We start from the raw sequence: 20628 nt of genomic DNA, 5'->3' as shown, positions 1-20628 counted from the left end.
TGGAAATGGGAAATCATAGGAATTTCCTTGCAGTCCTACTATAACATCAGTTTCAAAATATATGACACTTCTGAGAGCTTCCTCCATTCTATTTCAAATTTATCTTTATAGTATGTGGTATTTCATTCCAGGCTTCTAAAAATGCAGTTTTGTAAAACACAACAGAGTGTTTGATTTTATTTGTGCTAGAGTAACCAGAGGTAAATCAATTTTCCTTTGTAGTGAAACTGCATTACTTCTGTGCTGTTATTGCTCTTGTCCTTATTATTTCAGCTGAGTGTTTGCCACCTGCTGAACTTTGTGATGATGGCATAACCTGCATTAGAAAAGATTTATTTTGTGATGGAGTATTGGACTGCCCAGATAGTTCAGATGAATCTGAGAAAAGATGTGGTAAGAATATAAATTCCTGTAAATCAGTCTTTTTAAATGTATTTAAGTCTGTCAGTAGTTTGTAAATAGGCAACAAACTGTATGGCTAAGTCAAAATCAGTTCTACTAAAAATAATACCAAGAATGATTATCATAGTCTTTATCTTGTAAATGGAAACAATTTTCTTTAAAATTCTCATTTGTGAAGAAATATTACAATTTTGCTATGGTAATTTAAAATATCATAGAACTTATTGTTTGCTATAAAAATAGTTGTAGTATAAATAAATGTGATATACATTACAAAATTATATAGAAGTTGTGTACAAATAATATCAAGTAGTGTTCTTTCGAAATAAATTGTCTTCTCATACACATGGCTTTAGGATCTGATTTGCATCTGTCCCTGAATCTCTACTATCCATAAACTGAATGCCCAGCTCCTTTGCAAATGTAGATATGCTTTCTTAATGAGCATTTTAACAGTCAGTAAGGAATATGCACAACTGAACTGAAAATTTCAGGAATGTGTATGCAAGCCAAAATAGACAGAGTGTCATAAGGAAACATTTACACTCTGCTTCAGGGAACTGAATGATTTGCCCATGTTTATCTTCACCAATGCCTGGTGATTCCAAGCAATTCATTCAGTTACCATTAGTTTAGCAGTTTCAGCTCATAAGCTTACAGAAATATAATTCTCACTGGAGGACAAATCATTACCTCATGACTCTTATGTTACATTTTCAGTCTTAAAATCTTGCATAAAACCCCCCAGAGCTTTTCTAAATTTGTGTATTTGGGGTTTTTTAGCAAACTTTGCAAAAAAAAACCCCACAGTGAAATAAGTGGCAATAAGCCATATGCACGTTTGGGATACCTGGCAATTTTTCCTTGTCTTTGACTTTTCACTTATGTCCTATCCCTAGAGTAGCTTAATACAGTCATGTAGAAGCTAGAGTTGTCTGGATTTTTGGAAGCAGTTCAGAATTTCCCAGGGAGATCTACAGCCAAATCATAATTTGTTCTACAAGTGTTCAAGTGCACATTGGGGTCACTGCCCTTTAAACTTTATCATCTTATTATTCCCTCTACTACTTGTGTAGATACAAGTGTGAATTTTAGTGTTCTCTTTGTGTGTTAGACAGAATTCAGTAAAATCTCAGGTTATCAGCAGAGAATCGGGCAACTGAAAACCTTTTTCTGTTTGTTTGTTTTATTGATTAAAACTATCTTGAAGGGTTTCTTTCTGGATCTGCAATGCAGTGCAGAAGTGAAGTTAGCAATTTCAATGAAAGGGCCTCTACAGAAATGTGAAAATCAGAGCAGCACTTATTAATAGTGGCTGGCATTGCTGAAAAGCAGCCATGTAGAACATACATGTAAGGAAAGGGAGACTGGAGGCAGATCCCAGGTGGTGTTTCTCTCTGCAGGCTCTTTGCAGTTATTATATGTCTAGGATAACATTTTGTAGTTACCTCCCTCACAGCATCAGTACAGTACAGAGAGATATTAATCATATCTAAGGCAGGACATAATGTACTGCCCTTGGCAGAGACAGGGCCTGTCAAGTGAAATATGTAGGCTTGAAGCAACCAGTTTGGGGAGCTTCTAGCTGCAATTCAAGAAAACAGTTTAAGTACTCTTAATATACCCTGTATGCAACATAAGTAAACAGAAATAGACAGTAAGATGCATGTTGGGCAAGCAGTGATAGTGGTTCATACAAAAGATGCCTACTGTGTAACTGAGAGGCAAATGAGGCTTTTCTGAGGGCTCCAGAAGGCAGGTATGTAATGACTTCTGTCACTCCATCTTGACCACAGCTGCCTCCTCCCTGCAACCTGGAAGCACTGAGAGGTTCTTCAGGCAATTAGAATCTGTCCTGGGTATCTTGCTCCTCATTCCTGAGATACAAAGCACTGAATACTGTTAGGCTACTGATGAGCAGCCTAAGGAATTTTGCCTGAATCTTTCCATTCTGCTTGGTTATTCACTGTCTCTTAAGAGATAAGAAAAAAGCAGACAAAATGAAACAAGAAGAACAGATACTATGTGCCTACAAGAGCTAATTTTGTCATCAATTTTATTAGAACCGTATGTTATATCTCTTATTATTAATGCCAGTATTATTAAATCTTTTTAAGATCGGGATGTGTCTTGCTAAACACTTGTCAACTATCACCTTTTGTCACACTTCGTTAGTAACAAGCTGGGCACTTTCCTTTTCATACTGATTTTATTCTTCACATATTGATTTTATTCTTCTAAATGGGAAATGGTTGTAAATATTATCCCATTGATGAGGACAGGAAACACAAGAATTAAAATGGACAGAAAATGTACTTCTATTGCAATGCACATCTCTAAAGCTGTAGACTACTTGTTTCAAAAGTACATATAGAACAGTAACTCACTTTTTCATGGACCTTTTTCCTCTATTTTAAATCATATGTGTTCTGTTTTCATCTCAAAGACCATGAAGATTACAAAAGGAAGTATGTTTCTATTCCATCTCATTCATTGGACATATCATCATTAGTGAAGCTCATTCTTCAGTCTTTACTAGTGGATGCCTGAATCTGACTGAATCAAAGCTTAATTTTTATGTTGTGTTTGATACAGTGATAGTCAGAAAGAATTTTACACTTACAAAATGAGCAGACGGGGAGTGTTGATTTATCATTTAATATATCATTCCTCAGAGGAGTACTATACTCAGTAAAATTTCCATCTATTTTTCAATATGATTGATTATGCATAATTTGAATAGTCATTATAGATATTATTTCTTTTCTGATGCTAAGGAAAAACTCTGTCTAATTTCTAAGATTATTAGCCTTAAATTGATGAACTTGTCCTTACTTCTCCAGATAATAATGGATGGTGCTGATATTATCCTTATTTGAAAGTTCTATGATGCTTTCTTTAAAAACTGAAGAAAAACCATCATCAGATTTCTAATATAGTGTTCAAAAGATGCAGTAAAAACCTTAGCAGTGTTTCAGTGTCTGCCAAAATAAAATAACTCTACATGAATTAATGTTTCCAGTCCTGCTGAGGCTTAAAAACATATTTTTTTAATTACTGATTTTAAAAATAAATAATATGCATAGAATGGAACAATAGCACCAAAGAAATAGAACTAATAAAAGCTTTTTGAAAAAAATGCATCATGATGGATAACATTTACCTCAGATAAATTAATTTGATAGCTGACGGAAAACTTGGGATATCCACTTATACCTTGGATTACTTAGTAATATATAAAGCAAGGGACAAAGAAGCTCATGAAAATGTAGATAGCAACAGTCAGCTCTACACATTCTTGTTTTTATTCACAGAATATCAAATTGTTTCTGGTAGTGCAAACACAGTTTCCTGATATAAAGTCACCGTGGATCAAAATTGTTAGGGCAATATCCTGTTTTCTTACGAATATATAAAAAAAATGAAAGAAAGAAAGTTTGATTAGTTGCATCCAACTTCTGGATTTTAATTGTTTGGATTAGTTTGATTGCCTCTAGTTTAAAAGTTACTTACCTGTACTGCTTTTCTTCTCATATAGAACTTTGCAATCAAATAGTCATAGGAATTAGAAATGTAAGTTGGTAGTAAGTTGGTACATTTATTTTTTCTTCTCCTTTTTACTTACAAAGAATTTCCAAGGTAATTCATGTAAATCGATAGGTAAGGTATCTCTCATTTTGGCTCTGACTCTGTTTTTCAAATAGCATTTTGACAGACATTCTTTATTGTATCTTTACAGCTGCAGTTTGTGATGGAAAATTTATGCTGACTGATTCCTCTGGGTTTTTTCACTCTATGAATTATCCAAAACCATATAATGCAAATATTTTTTGCCAATGGATTATACAGTAAGTCATTCTCCAATAATATTCTACCTAATATTTCTTTATTATTATGATGTGATACTGTTTCCTGCACATCAACCTTATGCCCTTTGTTTCTATTCTCAGATACCCTAGCATGGAAAATATACAATAGCATTTTCTCCTTTCTATTCATGTAACTTCACTTTAAAAACTTGCATGCTTAAAACTAGTAACTATATCAATAATTTTACCACTTACAAATATTCCTAAGTATGATGTTGCAAAATATTTTGTATTATATACATGCACAGGAAAATATTTGTAAGCTCAAAATAATCATATAACTAAAAATATGTGCAAGATATTTGTTTCAAAATATTACAGCAATATTACAATCTTTGAGTAATATTTTTATGGGACATAACTGTTACGAACATATAGAATTGTCAAGAATTCCCTTGTCACTTACAAGGTATACATTCCATCTGGAAATTAACAGAATCTGTGCTCCTATCTCAATTAGGTGTATATTTCAAGAGTGTATGAGTATCATTTGACATAATAACACCAAGCACCTTTTAAGCTATAAACATAAGAAGTAGAATGCTTTAATTAAGATACATACCTCCAAGGAGGGACAGTTATTTGACTTTGACACTCTAAGCCACTTCATAGGCCAGGGAGAAAAAAAGATAGGTATAGTATCTAATAAATCTCATCCTAAAGTACACTTATAAAATAAATCACATGACTGCAAGTTGGAATTTCCTAAAAATCCCCATAAGGGCCGACAATTCAGAAGTCACTGTTTTGATAGGCAGTAGTTATTATTATGGCTTTGTAATAATGTCTGTTCTTTTGTTTCTGAGAAGTATTAATTTCATAGAAGAGTTTCAAAGATTAAAGAAGAGCTTTTAAAACTGCGTAAGATTTGTCCTTCTTATTCCCAAGGCTCCTTTGAAAATACTAGCCCTTGAGTTTATTCAGGACTTTTTTTCAGAAAAAAATCGTAGTTTTCTTTCTGTTTAGCACATCTGTTTCTTCTCAGCTTCAACAATACTGTTCACCAATAATTCCTGGCTACACTGGGTTTTAAATTATAGGTGTGTCACAGGAAAAGCACAAGATTATATCCTTCAGTATATATTCCTGACTTGTTTCTCAGTTCATGGTGTTACAGAATTTGAGCACAATAAATAATCCTGTCTTACTTGCACTACTTCCTTCAAAGCTGTTAATTTTGCTTCAAATGGTGCAATAGCTGCAAGCATTGTATTAGGTAGGTATCTGCATCAGATATGTAGCCAGCAAAAGCTTCATTTTGGAAAGAGCAATTGCAAGTCTATAATATAGGTGCTGCAGATCAGTATAATTACACATTTATCAGTAACAAAAACAACCACCTGGTTTCATTTTCCAGGGATTTGCTTTAAAAACATCTGGCACCACTGACAACAAAGGCCTGAAAAATTCGATGTGGTACTCAAATTTTGAACAGAATCACTTCTTTTGTGTCTTTCAGTAACCAGTGAGAGACATTTTGTCCTATTATTTTTATTATCCCTATAACAATGTGTTAAAAGTCACCCTATAATACATCCAAGATTTAATTTCCTTTCTGCCTTTCCTTGTCTAGTAAGCTTTCCCCATTATATCTGGGAAAAGCATTTTTGTTTTCACCTGATTTAACTCCTTCCCAAATGGAGATGTAAGATGAAACTCATAAGCACCAGAATATTGCTGTTCAAAACCAGTTCTTGGGCAATTGTGGTATAGGAAGCTAAGCTGCTTATTATTATAGAGTTTTAGAATTTCTATCTATATTTAGTGGAATATTTAGTGGAATCCACTATATTTAGTGGATATATTTAGTGGAATATATATATATATATATATGTATTAGTGGAATATATATATTTAGTGGAAAGGCAGCGCGAGAACTACTCAGATTACTGAAAGAAGACAATTGCAGCAAAAGAAAACGCAGCGTTTTTTTACATGTTGAAGTGACTTTTTAAATTAAACTTATTGGATGACTGTTAGGTATGATAACATGTTCCCAAACAGTGGGTTGGAAATCCTCCAATTTTTCTGCAAATCCTGGTTTTGTCATAAGAGGCATTCTTTTGGACCCTTAGGAGACATATTATGATATCTTATTATTTATGTTGAAACTATAATATCATTCTTCTCAGTTTGGGATGTTTTTTGGGAAGTCTACCTGAGAAATGAGATTATATCTGTTAGCAAAATGCGTTTTAAAGTAATTGGAAATTAATGAGCTGCAGAGACAATAAAAGAAAAAAAAAAAAAAAGAAAAAACAACAACAAACCCATAAAAAACTATTCAGCTTAATATCAAAATCTTCATCATAGAAGATTCAATTCCTAATATATAACTAATTCCAGTGAATAAAGGAATACTTCTACTGTTACAAAAGGTTTGTGCACTTTTCTTTTGGTAATTTGAAAAATGAGAAGTTAACCAAATAGGTAATTCTGATTAATAGTCTTTATTAATGTTATTTCATTTTGTTTCTGACCTTAAGATCACTCAAGCACGCAATGAATTTACTAAGTCAAAACCAAATTACTAGAACATGACTTTCTTTTGAGGTTTATTTTACTCCTGTTATTTTAGAGTGCCTCAAGGCTTATCCATTAAACTGAACTTCACTTCTTTTGATACACAACAGTATGCGGACGATTTAAATATTTTTGAAGGTATAGGACAAAAAAAGATTTTAAGAGGTAAGTCTATTTTTCAGCTAATCTTACTTTTCCATAAATAAAATATATGTGGTAAAGTAAACTGTTAAAAGTTAAAAAATTATGTTTATACATTTAAGTGGAAGAATGCATCTGTGTGAAGTTTCCCATTAGACAATTGATCTTTATGTACTTACCTACTCTTACTAAGTGGCCAGATAAATGTTTCCCTAACATGTTCAGAAAATTTTTCTAAACTTTTGTTTGCTTGCTTGTTTGAACAATCTTAATAATTAATTAATAAGCCACAGTCTTCTGGAATCCATGTTTCACTGAAAATATGTTTTCAGAAGATCTCATGGCATCATGCACAGTGACATAAAATGAAAGCATCTAAACTGAAGCTGTTGGTAGTATTACTATGATGCTCCCTGAAATTTGTTACAAGTGTAGCATTGCTTTCCTTATAGCTTCAAATATTGATGATACCTTATCCCTGTCTCTATATTCTATTCTGGAAAATTCAGAATCATCCCATTTCACTCAGTCTGTCCAGCTGAATTTTATCAGAGGTAGAACCTATATTCTTTTAGATAAATATAAATCTGAAAGATGCAGTATTATTTATCCTTCTTTCTGGAAGCAAGAAGAGAATGGGAATCAGAATAGTAAAAGACATAAAATAAAGAACTGAGAAATTCTATCCTTTCAGTACTGCTTTGAATTTCAATCTGCTTTTATTTTATGTGTGAGTTTTCTTCAATAAAATTCTCTTGGCAACAATTTACTTGCATGATTTTGAGGACTGATTTGCGGATGACGAGTGATATGATAAAGACATAATGACAGTGTTAAAGACTCCTTAGGTGGACTGCCTAAGTTTGAGGGGTAGATTTCCAGTTATTGGAAATACCAAAGGAGAGGAAATGACAAGGTATTTCCAGATCAGGACTCTACACTAGAAGGAGTAAACAAACCTGAAGAAGGAAAATAACATAAGTAGAATGAAAAGTGTGAAACACAATACCCATTATCTTTCCTTAATAATTTGGGACTGTTTCAAAGACATATTAAAAGTCGGTAAATAATTCTTCCTCAGAAAAGCAAAGTCTCTCTATCTGTGCAAAACTGGGCAAGGATTTCAGAACAGAAAGAGTGGGGGCAAAAACAGAATAGAGAGGAATTCAGGATTTTCTTCATCCTGAATACAGTCACCAATTTAACTGTTGTTGCCTGGCATCATACCAGATTTAGATGAAGGATCAACTATTTCACTGTATGATGACCTCTATCAATCCCTTCATATATAGGGCATTTATTTAAGAGAATTTAAATTAAGTTAGAATTTTATTGCAGATTCAGGGAACATTCCCAGGGAAAAAGGGACTTCAAAAGATCTTCTGGATCAGCCTTTCATGAAAAGGGATCTTAGGTGAGAGTTTTTAGCACCCTGTCCACATGCTTCTTGGAACATTGCTCTTGTTCCTCTGGTACAGGCCTTCCTGCATACATCACAAAATGAAATTGCTTTGTAATTTCAGAGTAAATATATATAATAAAAATATATATTTTTATTATTTCTAAGTAAAAGTTCTGTGCTTCTAGAGTTTCAGAGTGCATATTTGTAAATTCTGAGAACATGTACAATATCATAAGCATGGAGAGGGAGATTACAGTGTTGAATATGAGTACTGTAAGAGATGTTTCTCCACTAGCTTATATCCACATTGATAGATATGAGAGATGGAATTTGCAGAATATTTATATATTCAGCTAACCAGCTAAATGCCTTCAGGGTTTTGAGGCTATTGCAGGCAGGATCACAGTGCAAGTGCAAAACCATTCTTTAAGACTCAAAAACCTAATCCACTTTATTTTTGTGACAGCACTGGGAATTTTAATGAGCATGGGATTGTCTTCTCTCTGACTATATTATTCTCTATTTGTTTTCAGCTTCTCTGTCAGGGACTAATCCTGGGACAATTTACATTTTTTCTCATGAGGCTACAGCACAATTTACAACTGATTATTCTGAAAATTACAATGGCTTTAATGCAACATACACTACATTTAATGCAAGTGAATTAAACAGTAAGTGTTATTTTTGTGTGGGTTTTTTACATAGAAATTTTTGGTGGGACTATATTTTCAGTTGGACAAAATGGAGTTGAAAAGTGAAACAGTAATTCCTGGCCTTAGCTAAGTAGCCAAATCCACTTTGAGCATAGTCATACCACTTTAAAGATCAAATAATTGATTTCAGTAAGACTATCCACAGGCCTACAGGCCTTTCTCTAGCAGCAGGGTGATGTCTTGCAAAGTAAATCTGTTAAAACAAAAATTAAAAAAAAAGATGGCTGAATGAGTGTAAGATTAAATAGGGCTACCTTCACTCACAGCAAGTACGAATCACAGTCATTTCAGTAATTATGTTGCATTACATTGAAAAGAAAATTGAATACCATGGGCCAGTTTTCAAACATATTTAAAAATTTACATTTTTCATCACTCATTCTTCTCTAAAATACTTAATATCTCTGTTATTTTTACTTACTAGAAGTTCTTATTCACAGATTATGAGAAAGTCAATTGCACTTTTGAAGATGACTTTTGTTACTGGATACAAGATTTAGATGATGATTCAGACTGGGAGAGAGTTCAGGGCCCTACCTTTCCTCTTATGAGTGGTCCTGATTTTGATCATACATTTGGCAACATATCAGGTAAGATCACATAAAAATTAATTTCAGGTTAAAGGAAAAGGTTGAGTAATATTATGTTATATGAATGTACAATGGATTCTTCATAGTGAAGAATCATTAATTTTACTCTGCCGTAAAAAGGACTCCAGGCTACCAGACAAAATGTTTTATGCTACTGATTGATATTTTGTGGAAATAATCCCAAACTAAAAACATAAATAAAGGAATATATAAAGTTATAAAACTGTGAGGTACTGAAAATTTCATTGTTAATATACCAAAATTCCTTATAGGAGAAAGGAATTCCTATTATGCAACAGCATTGCATTACAAATAACTGCATGTTATCACTTCTATTGCATCCCTATCTGCTGATGACATCCTCATGGATGTCACAGTTTAATTTGTATTTAATGTAATGTTGAAATGAAGGTAACATAAGGCACCTGTGTTTACAGTTAGAATCACACACCAAACGCACTAATATCCCACATATGTCTAAAGTACACAAACTCTCTGAAAAGTACTTTAGCAAAACAATGTATTTAGAAAAGTGATCATATAAAATATGGGATTTAGTTAAAGAGACAATACTGATAAGAATCAGATTTTGAATGTCTATCATGAGTGCTTATCCCAGAATTAGACTCCAAATTTTTTTTTACTTCAATAAGAAAACCAATCTCAGCTGATTTTACTGTCCAGCTAAAATTAATTAACACAATTTGTCCTTTTCAATATTTTATCTGCATTCTGTGTAAGACTTACAGAGAACTTATTCAGGAATAAATAACTGGAAAAATCACAAATTATTCTGGCAGGAGTTACTCCCAGGAAAGGAGTAAATGCACCCTCTATAAAAAAAAAAAAATCCCATTTGATTCCTAGAATAAATATCAGACTAAAAAATGTAAAATTTGTTTAATAAACATTTGGCAATGAATCCTACCTGTCTTGAAAATCCTAATTTATTTTAGGTGCTGTGTTTTACTGTGTTAGATATAAGCTGATAAATGTGATGTTGCTATATGCAATATTGCTATTATACTGAATATTCAAATTTCTACAACCTCCATTTGAAGGAAATGTGAGCTGCATCATTTATATCTAGCTATTACATGCATCAAGTAAGAGACTGTATTTTTTGTTGTGTTGCTTTTGGAAAGCAAAGGACTTGACACATACTCAATAGTTGGTTCTGAATGCTCAGGGAATTAATGAAACAAAGAGAACTGTCACTTAGAGTATATGAAGAAATTTCCTGAAAAAGAACGTTATGATAATTTTCTTAAAGCAAGGCACTGTATATATTTTAATGCATGCATTCCAAGAGAACAAAGGAAGCAAAAAGCCTGAGTCAGATTTCAGCCTGATTTTTGCCTACGTTAGCCTCCCACATGAAAAAGCTATCTATTCTAGATATAACAGAATATAATATATGTAGTTTAAGTTAGATATTTCTTCTTGTTAGATTCTGTGACTATGAGATTTACCTATTTATTTGATAGACAGATAGAACCAAAGAAAGACAGACAGAAAGACAGCAAAGACAGAAAGACAGAAAGTCAGACAGAAAGACAGAAAAGACAGAAAGACATAAAGACAGAAGGACAGAAAGAAAGACAGAAAGAAAGAAACAAACAAAGAAACAAAGAAAGTATGAATTGTAATGCTTCCCTTTGCTATAAAACATTCCTGCAGTCATCCCCTCCCACACACACATATACACCTCAGCGGACAAACTGTATTTCCCATTATGATGTTGATTAAAATTTTAAAAACCTCAAGAAATTCTTCTGCAAAATCACAAGTAATGTCAAGTGAAAGACATTTTGACAAGCTAAGTAGAAATCACTCAGGTGAATTGCTGCCTTCACTGAATAAAAGGCAGATCTCCCACTGACTTCAAAAGTGAACTAGATATGACCTTTTCATCTCTAGTTCTGAGGAGTTTCCAATGAGGTCTAATGCTCTTTTTAATATGTCATTGACTGATAGATATAACTGGAGATAATCATTCACATTTTTTGTGTCAGGTATTCCAAGTCATGTAGCACTATCTGTGCTTGATATTATCAATATTATTTTTAACATAAAAACTCACTTTGGAAAAAAATATATAGTAATTCTGTAGTGATTAAAATGTGCTCATTATCTTTCAGGATTTTATATTTCAACACCCATAGGACTTGCATTTGGAGAAGAGAGAGTCCGGATTCTGAGTCTGCCTTTGGCCTCTTCAGATCCAGTTTGTCTAAGCTTTTGGTATTCTTATGTAATTTCTAAACATATGCTTTGTTAAAGGATAAAACCAAATATCTTTCTATCATGCAGACTATTAATCCAAGCCAGGGTGCCAGCAGTGCAAGCCTCCTTCTGTTTGGATTTCCATGATCAGTCTCAACTTCAGACCTGAAACTCACACTCCTTTATAGTTTTGAGTCTTGCAGTCACCTTTCATATATATTCTTTTGCATTCTGCATCCAAATTCATTTGCATACAGAGGTGATATGAAGAATCCTTCAAATGCTGTTTTGTCATGAAGCTTCACTAGGCCTCTGAGGAAACTATAAAAAAGTATCAAGCAAATCTTCCAGGTGTAATCTAAATATATATGATTCATTTTATTTTCATGCTTACTGCAAAATAGTCCTAATTCCATTAAAAATGTATAAAATAAAATTATTTTTCAGTCTGTTTAACAAATACCAAAATTATTCTTCCTCCACCAGGTATTTCATGTACAGTACTAATGTTTACCGTTTAAGAGTTAGCATAAGGAATGAGCATAGTTTGGAGAGGATCATTTTCCAGAAAGAAGGAAACTATGGAAACAAGTGGAATTATGGACAAGTAACTTTAAATGAAACATCTGATTTCAAGGTTTGTTAAACTTCTAGTTCTTTCAAAAATTTATTTTAGCTACACCAATATCAGTTGTCTGCTAAATGAACCCAATTATCCACAGCTCCAAATGTACTACCTAGTACTTCTTACTAATTCATACCATTAAATAAACGTTGCCATGCAGAAGACTAGAGTGTCCATTTGAAATTTTATCTTCCCCTTCCCTTACACTTGCCTATTCTGGAATTTAATATATTCTTATTGTGGAAAACAGATAACCTTAAAATAATGGGACAATCAAGGTTATCATTAAAGAGAGCTTTCCACAAAACAAGGGTGGTCAAAGCCTACCAAAATCTAATGTCGATTTCAAAATACCTGAAGTGAGTGTGACATGAAGCACTTCACCATGAAAAGATTTAAATTAAATACTTTCAGATTCTGACACTAATTACAGAATAATTCACTGCAGGAGTGTTCCAGACAGAAATGTATTTGGCACCATACAGTTAACAATTGACCTGACTTATCTATAAACAAAAGAAAGCAACTGAGGCAAAACAGTTCCTTCAACAACCCTCTGTTAAAAATTGTTGCTTTTTGTAGGTATTTGAGATAGCTTGTTCTGCTATAGTAGTTTTGATAGATGCAAAATCGCTAACAGAGAGATGCATTTACCATCTGACTAAGTAAATGCATCTGTGACCTGGCTGCACGAGACTTCCAGTAAATGTGTGGTTTATAATCTCAGGCAGAGAGCTATACCTAACTGTGTTTCACCAGCAGAAATTCCTTAGTAGAAGGATTTAGTTAAGTATGAGGATATTAGAGCAAAATAACAAACAAATAAGATCCATTTAAATTTTTCAAGGAGATATGACATAAGATCACAAGTTTGGACTAATGAGTGATATGAAATTGTATTTTAAAGTTACATTTATTTATATATAAAAAGTTACTAAGTTGTTAGAAGCAATGTTCATAATTTATACAAAGAAATTCCTGCATTCCTTAGAATGATCTATTTGGATTGCATAGTGCTGTTTAGTTTGTAGTTTGTAGTCCTGACTCATTCCTGATGCCCACCTCTGACTGTAGCATCTGTGTAGATTACAGTGGCAATAAAAGCATTCAAGATAGAAGACAGAATGTTTCAGTATAGGAAGCTGATAAATGTTTAATTAAACTGAAAAAAAATCTAATTTATTTTCCTTAACAGGTTATTTTTGATGCTTTCAAAAAACGTGGTCCCAGTGATATTGCTTTGGATGACATTGGTCTGACAAAGGGAAAGTGTAATGAAAGTAATTACGTAGACCCAACTGTGATTCCAGATGTCACTACTGTCCCTTCAGTTCCCAGTAAGTCAATAACTAAATTACAATTGATTGCCATTTCCTATTACTATATTGGTTTATGAGTGATTCAGATTTTTCAGCCTACAATTTTATAAAAATCTCTCTTCAGCATTATAAATTATCTCCAGGTTAACATAGTAGGGATTAGGTTCCCTGCACAGGGCTCCATTGATGGCAACAGAACTGGTAGATTCACAGCTTAAACTATCACTACAATATGTTCCAAAACTTTTAGAATGTAAGATAACTAAATAATTATAACCTCTACAATTAAAGTTATATGTGATGTAGCAGGGTAATGAGAGAATGAGCAAAGGAACATAGTAACTTTAGTAGAGGCCTCAATAGTAAAAATTCACCAAGCTTTGAGAACACATGCACAGTGAAAAATCCAATGTTTACAGGAAAAAATCTAGAATAGTGCCAGAATAGAGCACAATCTATGTCAGTGTCTAATTCCCAAAATGGACGTATTATCTGGAATAAGGCTCAAAATTACTGAGTTCTTTACAAAATGCATTTGGCTTCATTGTTATTCCTACTATATGTGATTGCATTAAAAAGGGGGAAAAAACCCAATATTTCCTCTAAAACTAGCTTAAACAGGGATATAAGATGTACAGAAGGACAGTTAGCAGTTCCAGTTTCAGAGGAAGTGAATTGACAAAAATAAAAACCAGCAGAACAATTAAAGTACACTTTTCACTCCCTAATCTTACAAGAAGTTTCACTATTTGCATAAATTATGGAATGTGTCAAAACCTAGGCCTGATTTCTTCAATTTTTGCTAACTCTACTTCTTGTGATAAGGCAGGAGTAACAAAGAGGTGTTTGTTACAGTTAGAATGGATGGGGCTTTCTTCCTGCTTGATGTGGCCTCCTCTCATTTCATCTCAGTATCTTCTTAGCACATTTTTTTGAAACCCCAAGGAGTGGGAAACTGGAGAAGAGTTGGATTTGTTTGCACGTTTTTGCCACCTTTTGAAAGTCCAGTGGAAATTAATGAAATATGAAAATTTTCTACCTGTCGTACATATTTTCTTTTCCAGACACTGTACAGCTTGATCCAGAACCATTATACTGCAAAATTTTATAGAGGAAAGCACAGAGATTTAAGCTTTCTAACTACATTCTAGTTTCACAGGGCTAGTTAGAAGAATCTCTGAAAGATACATGAGAAAAGAGCTGTAGCCATCATTATAAATCTTGAAAATGCATACAAAATAATGAAGAAAGAGTGTATATATTCAATGCAACAGTGGTACAAATCTGAATAGAGCTTATGGAAAAAATCATTTGGATTATTTTTTTTGTCATTATGATCCTTTTTAATCAAATGATCAATAAAATTAAAATAAAGTATTGTAATTTATAGTGAGGAGAAACAACCTTCTATGAAAAAAAGGGGCCTCTCCAGAACACTTACAGATTACTTCAAATCATTAAAACAGTATGTTCCAGAAATGCTACTTACTAAATTTACCTTCATTTGCATAGCACAGCTAGTTGCTCTCTTGACAGCATATAGTAAATAAAATGGTCTCAAATTAAAATAATAGAAAAAGACTATTTGCCTTGTATTCATATTGAAATACAGTGTATTAATATTGTCATTCAGTCAAATCTATCATCTCTAAGTCTACTAAATCAGAACCTGTAAGAGAACAAAACCTGAGAGCAAATAATAAGAGCAAAATTCCATTTTAGACTTGCATCCTGAGACATAGAGAGGCAAAGTTCAGTAATATATCTCTGTCATCAAAACTAAATTTAAATAATCCTAGTAATGTCAGTCATAATTTACCAAAGTGAATTTTACAGTTGGAATTGATTGCAGTTTTTATTAAAATAATACTGTGGAGAGATGCTGATGTCTTCCACCGCCAGCCATCTTTCAGGTGCTGTGGGTAACCACTCTTCCCAAGTCAGCATCAGTCTAGTGTTTTCGTGGTAGAACAACCCTGTGGTTAATTGTAGCTCAGTGTTGCTGTCAAATTGTAGATCTCTACACAAAATATGGTGATAAATTTTAACTATTCAAAAAAAGGAAGTGGCCATGTGGTGTATAGCTCCTTGTGAAATATTGCAAAGGATCCATACTGTCCTTCAATACGATAAAAAAGCACAGCCTAAGGTGTTGATGGGTAAAAACTTTTTTGCATAATTTTTTTGAGGCACACTATGTATACTTTATCTGTAGCCTCTTGAAAAAAAAAAAAATTGTTATCAGTCATCTTCAAAGGAGTATGAAATTACTTTGATGGATGTGGTGCAAGCTTACTAATGCTAATGGTTTCACTACAAATGTCATGCCCACAAACAAGAGATGAAAGAATTTAAGATGAACCAATTTCTTTTGCTAGACTAAGTGCTTCAGTTAGACGCATTGGCATCATTTACACAGCCACAGAAGTTCATAGAAAAGTTAAAAAAATTTTGGGTTTGGCATAGGTTAGCTGGATTTCCTTTTGTCTTTTGCATGAGTGTCAGCTCATACTTCAGTATAAAAAAAATAGATTGCTTTCATCTTCGTATTCATTTATAAATTGTCTCTTAACCCAAACAATGTGGAAATTACAGTGCTGATTCCACACTTGTGATGTGTTTGTCAGTATAAATTAAAGTTTTGGCCGAAGCACAGAGATTATTTTTTATGAATAGGTCATGTATAATGACATTTCTAAAATGTTGAGAAAATCTTCTATTATGCTGAATGACCAAAATTATTGGTGCTGACTACTACTGTATTCTCTAAACAGAGACAGCTATATGTGTAATTCCATATAAATATGTGGTTAAAGATTACTGGAAGATTTTAAAATATCTTTTCCACACATGGATTAAATCAATTACTTCTATTGTTTTTCCATCCAGGAGAAAGATTGTTACTAATGTGCCTTCCATGTAGTCAACACCAGATCACATTTCATCATAAGTTGCCCCTGTTCTGTTATTAAGAAAGTTGTTTTTTCTCTGCTTATATCATGGGATGATACTGGCTAAGAATCATATATTCTTCAAGCAGTTTTACAATAGTTGTGTGTCTGTTTATACAAGCAGTAATGTTCGACAAAAAAAAAAAAAAAAAAAAAAAAAAAGGTGCCTTTATTGCTTGTTAATGGTATTTACAGAAATCTGTTCTCATTGTGAGCCATATGGCTGAAACATAATATATCTGTTAATCAACGTGTCATTGTTAGATTTCCTTTTCCTTTCAGAGACTTTGATGTTTATTGCCAGGAGTGATTTGGTGAAATAGAAAATTTTATAGGATGGCTGCCATGAGAAAGTTCCAATCTTTCTTCTGTTTCGTGGAGCTTCCTCTCAGTGGGATTCAATGGGCAAACTCAGTAGGACTTTTAATTTATGCAGTCCCCAGCCAAGTGGCTCAGAGTGTGCAATACTGCCTGACAGTAGAAACATAAAATCTGAGCTGTAAGAGATGGTGGGAGGAATGTTCAAGTTTAGCCAAAGTCTGAAAAGCAAAAGATCAATTCAAAGAATAGAACAACAAAACAAAATAAAACCAGTAAATTTCTTCTGCATTAACTTCTGTTTCCTGTAGAAGGCACAAGATCAATGTTGATTTTTTAATAAAGCAATTACAAACAATAGAGAATATCAAAGTTATTCTGATGGTACAGATGAAATGAAACTTAAGAATATTTCTCAATATGAAGTAAAGTTTTGGAAAGGGTGAAATATTTTGGATGTAAACCACCATTTCAAGTGTATCTTGAAAGATAATATTGAATATATAAAGTACAGCTAGATATGTCTAAGTGTGTGAGTGGGTGTTTGTGTGTATATACATTTCTACAATTTTCTTTTGAATACATTTTATTTGGTTTTGTATGTAAGTCCATATGTATGTTTATGATGAAGACCCTATTGGAACAGTTGTTTCAGAGAAAAATCAAATGGCTACTTTCAGCATTTGCAAGTTTTATCTGTTAAAGTTTTTGTGTCCTGACATAATCAAAGTAATAGTATAAGGTTTTATTTGCTATCAGGTTTTGGGGTTTTTTGCTATATGACAAAATGGGGATTATACTTCATTATCTCTGCTAGTACTGCAACAATGTCAGTGGGATACTGGATAAGGCATACGAGCTAAGTGCATAAATAGTTTATATTTGAGGGAGAGGGATGCTTCCCTCTCTCTTTTTTTTTTTTTCTTTGAAATTTTCTAGCTTCTGTATTAACGTACTTGTAAATTATACAACTGACTGTTATCACATTGTTTTCTTCATATTTTCTGTCATGTGCATAGCTTGCAGACCAGTAATCACCAGATGAAGTATTTACTGTGCCCGTCCCCTAACTGCATGGGGAAGACTTCTCATAGCACCATCACAAATATTGTCACTTTACAAACAGCAATATATGAACTATTGGTTGTCAGCAGGTCTGCCATAGGCACTGTAGCAATAAGGACAGTGAATTGCTTACACACATGGTTTTCTCAGTGCTGTGTCCTTACTGCAGTCTTGGCATTTCACAACTCGTTCAAGCTTTGTAACACTGACACCTTGACTGAACCCTTACAGTTAGCTTGAATATTCTCCATAAAATTACTTGTTCTGAATCATCTTTGTTTGGACAAGTAAAACAATAATTATATTTTTGAAATGTTTTCTTTTTCAGCTGACTGTGGAGGGCCAGTTGAACTATGGGAGCCAAACAGTACATTCAGCTCTGAAAACTTTCCAAACAACTACCCTAATCAAGCATTTTGTAAGTCATTCTTCTACAAGTCCTCAGGAAGAGTCATATAAAATTAGAGACACTAAATCTATTTTCTGAAGTCAGATGCTGTCAAGAGAAAAAGACTGAAGCTATATACAGTGTGATCTTTTAGCTGAAGCCTATATGGCCCTTAGCAGAAGCTAAGGAATGGTGCCAGTTGATTAAAAAGTGATGAAGACAAGCATAACCCCTTCAAATGCATTCAGACGGGCTAATTCCATCATGCCTCTTATGCCAAATACGCAAGAACAGACAAGGAGCTGAAATTCCCCATTTCACTATGTATTTGTCAGGTTAACATAGCCATCTCCTCTGTTAAATAGTCAAATTTTGCCAGGGTAAAAGAACATGTGTATGTATTTTGTAAGGGATACTTTCTTCTATTGAATGTTTCTTAACATACAAGTGAAAAAGCAACATATTACTAGTGGTGTTACTTGATACAGATTAAGCTACAGCTAGCAAAAGGGAAAAAGTTTCAAGGTGGTCCACTGCATACTGTTGATGGATGAAGCTAGGAAGAGAATTTTTTCATTGCTTCTTGCTGAAATTTTAATTATTTACTACTTCGCTGAAGAGTTGTTAGGCTGCAAAATCACAAGAGCTGTATTTTTGTTTCTGTCCCACTTGAGTCACAGCTCTCATTTCCAGGTATTAATTTCACAAGTTCTGAAATGAGATTCCAACCAGTCAGAATATATTAATTCTCTGAACAGTTTAAAAAAATGTTTATCTTCTTTATAAGATTTCCACAGCATTTGTGTTTTCATAGATTAAATATGATAAAACATAGGCTAAAGAGAAGAAAATACTTCTCTAACCGGACATCTAACTTGAAAGACAGATTTTCTTACTGATTACGGTAATCATTTTACTATCAAATATGACTTAAGTGATAAGACTATTTGTCACATTTTCACAGTTATTAAAGTATTAGCTTTGTTACTTTAGGGAAATTGACAGTTGTCACGAATGGGAAAAACCATATGTTTATGTCTTAGGAGTCTAAATCCAATTTTCAAGAGTGTTTTAGAAATGAGACAATTTAATTTTTGAACTTGACAGAAGAAATTGCTTTTAAAAATAAGATTTATACTCCTAAGTGTCTAGAGTTTTTCTTAATTATTTAACATACATTTATCTTCCTCCAAAATCCTTCATCATAGGAATTACACAGTAAATGTAACAACTGAAAAGATTGTTTTTATATGTATGCTATTATTTTCTAGGTGTGTGGTACCTAAATGCTGAAAAGGGAAAAAACATTCAGCTTCATTTTCAGATTTTTGATCTGGAAAATATTCATGATGTAGTTGAAGTCAGAGATGGCAGAGGACCAGATTCCTTACTTTTGGGCAAGTAACAGCTTTGGGTACTAAAATGAAGGTACTTAGGTAGCTGGAGCAAATGATGGATATAATAAAAGGAAATTAATTCTCTCTAATTTTATTCTACATTTCTTCACATTTTTTGGTCTCAGAAATTAGGAGAAAACTTGAGAAAGCATACTCTGTCTGACATCACATTTCTTAAATGTTCACATACAGTCAGGTTTCTATTCAATGCAAATGCAGTTAAATTCTAAATAAATAAGACTGCTCATGTATGCAGAGAAACAGAAGCATAACCTCTAAAGTCAAACCTTATCTTTTATACATATGAATCAAATCTGGGGTTTGATCATTGCAGGCTGATAGCAGCTTGGGGGAATAATTGTATTCCTGTGATAACAATGTTTGCTTTTAAACCTAAAATATTTTGAAATGCCCAAGAACAAAAAAAAAAAAAAAAGGCTTGAATATATTATATATTCCTGCTCTCCTGGAGAACAGCTGTATATACAGGAAAAGACTCGTTGTCAGATGTTTTCTCCACAACAAACCAGATGACAGTAATCCTCCTTACCGACAAGTCTGAAACAAAGAAGGGATTTCTTGCAAACTTTACTACTGGCTACCATCTAGGTAAGCATAAGAACCCTTTTATTTCAGAGTTTATACCACTGGTCAGACACATTTGAGAAAAAGGTGGAGAGTGAAAAGTGACTCTCAACA

At 33.2% G+C, this 20628-nt stretch overlaps 1 protein-coding gene across 1 annotated transcript in view; it reads left to right on the top strand.

Moving 5' to 3' along the window:
- TMPRSS15 (transmembrane serine protease 15) overlaps window positions 1–20628 on the top strand; it is a 50389-nt gene that overhangs the window by 11337 nt on the left and 18424 nt on the right. The window contains exons 7-17 of the mRNA XM_030454971.1: window positions 274–393; window positions 4142–4250; window positions 6850–6959; window positions 8871–9008; window positions 9491–9640; window positions 11782–11884; window positions 12353–12503; window positions 13687–13828; window positions 18473–18562; window positions 19804–19929; window positions 20407–20538. Of these exons, the coding sequence (XP_030310831.1) occupies window positions 274–393; window positions 4142–4250; window positions 6850–6959; window positions 8871–9008; window positions 9491–9640; window positions 11782–11884; window positions 12353–12503; window positions 13687–13828; window positions 18473–18562; window positions 19804–19929; window positions 20407–20538 (1371 nt within the window). The remainder of the gene's footprint in view (window positions 1–273; window positions 394–4141; window positions 4251–6849; window positions 6960–8870; window positions 9009–9490; window positions 9641–11781; window positions 11885–12352; window positions 12504–13686; window positions 13829–18472; window positions 18563–19803; window positions 19930–20406; window positions 20539–20628) is intronic.

This window comes from Calypte anna, chromosome 1, assembly GCF_003957555.1.
Source record: "Calypte anna isolate BGI_N300 chromosome 1, bCalAnn1_v1.p, whole genome shotgun sequence".
NCBI lineage: Eukaryota > Metazoa > Chordata > Aves > Apodiformes > Trochilidae > Calypte > Calypte anna.
Note: the sequence above shows the minus strand (reverse complement) of the source record. Positions and strands in the feature narration are given on the sequence as shown.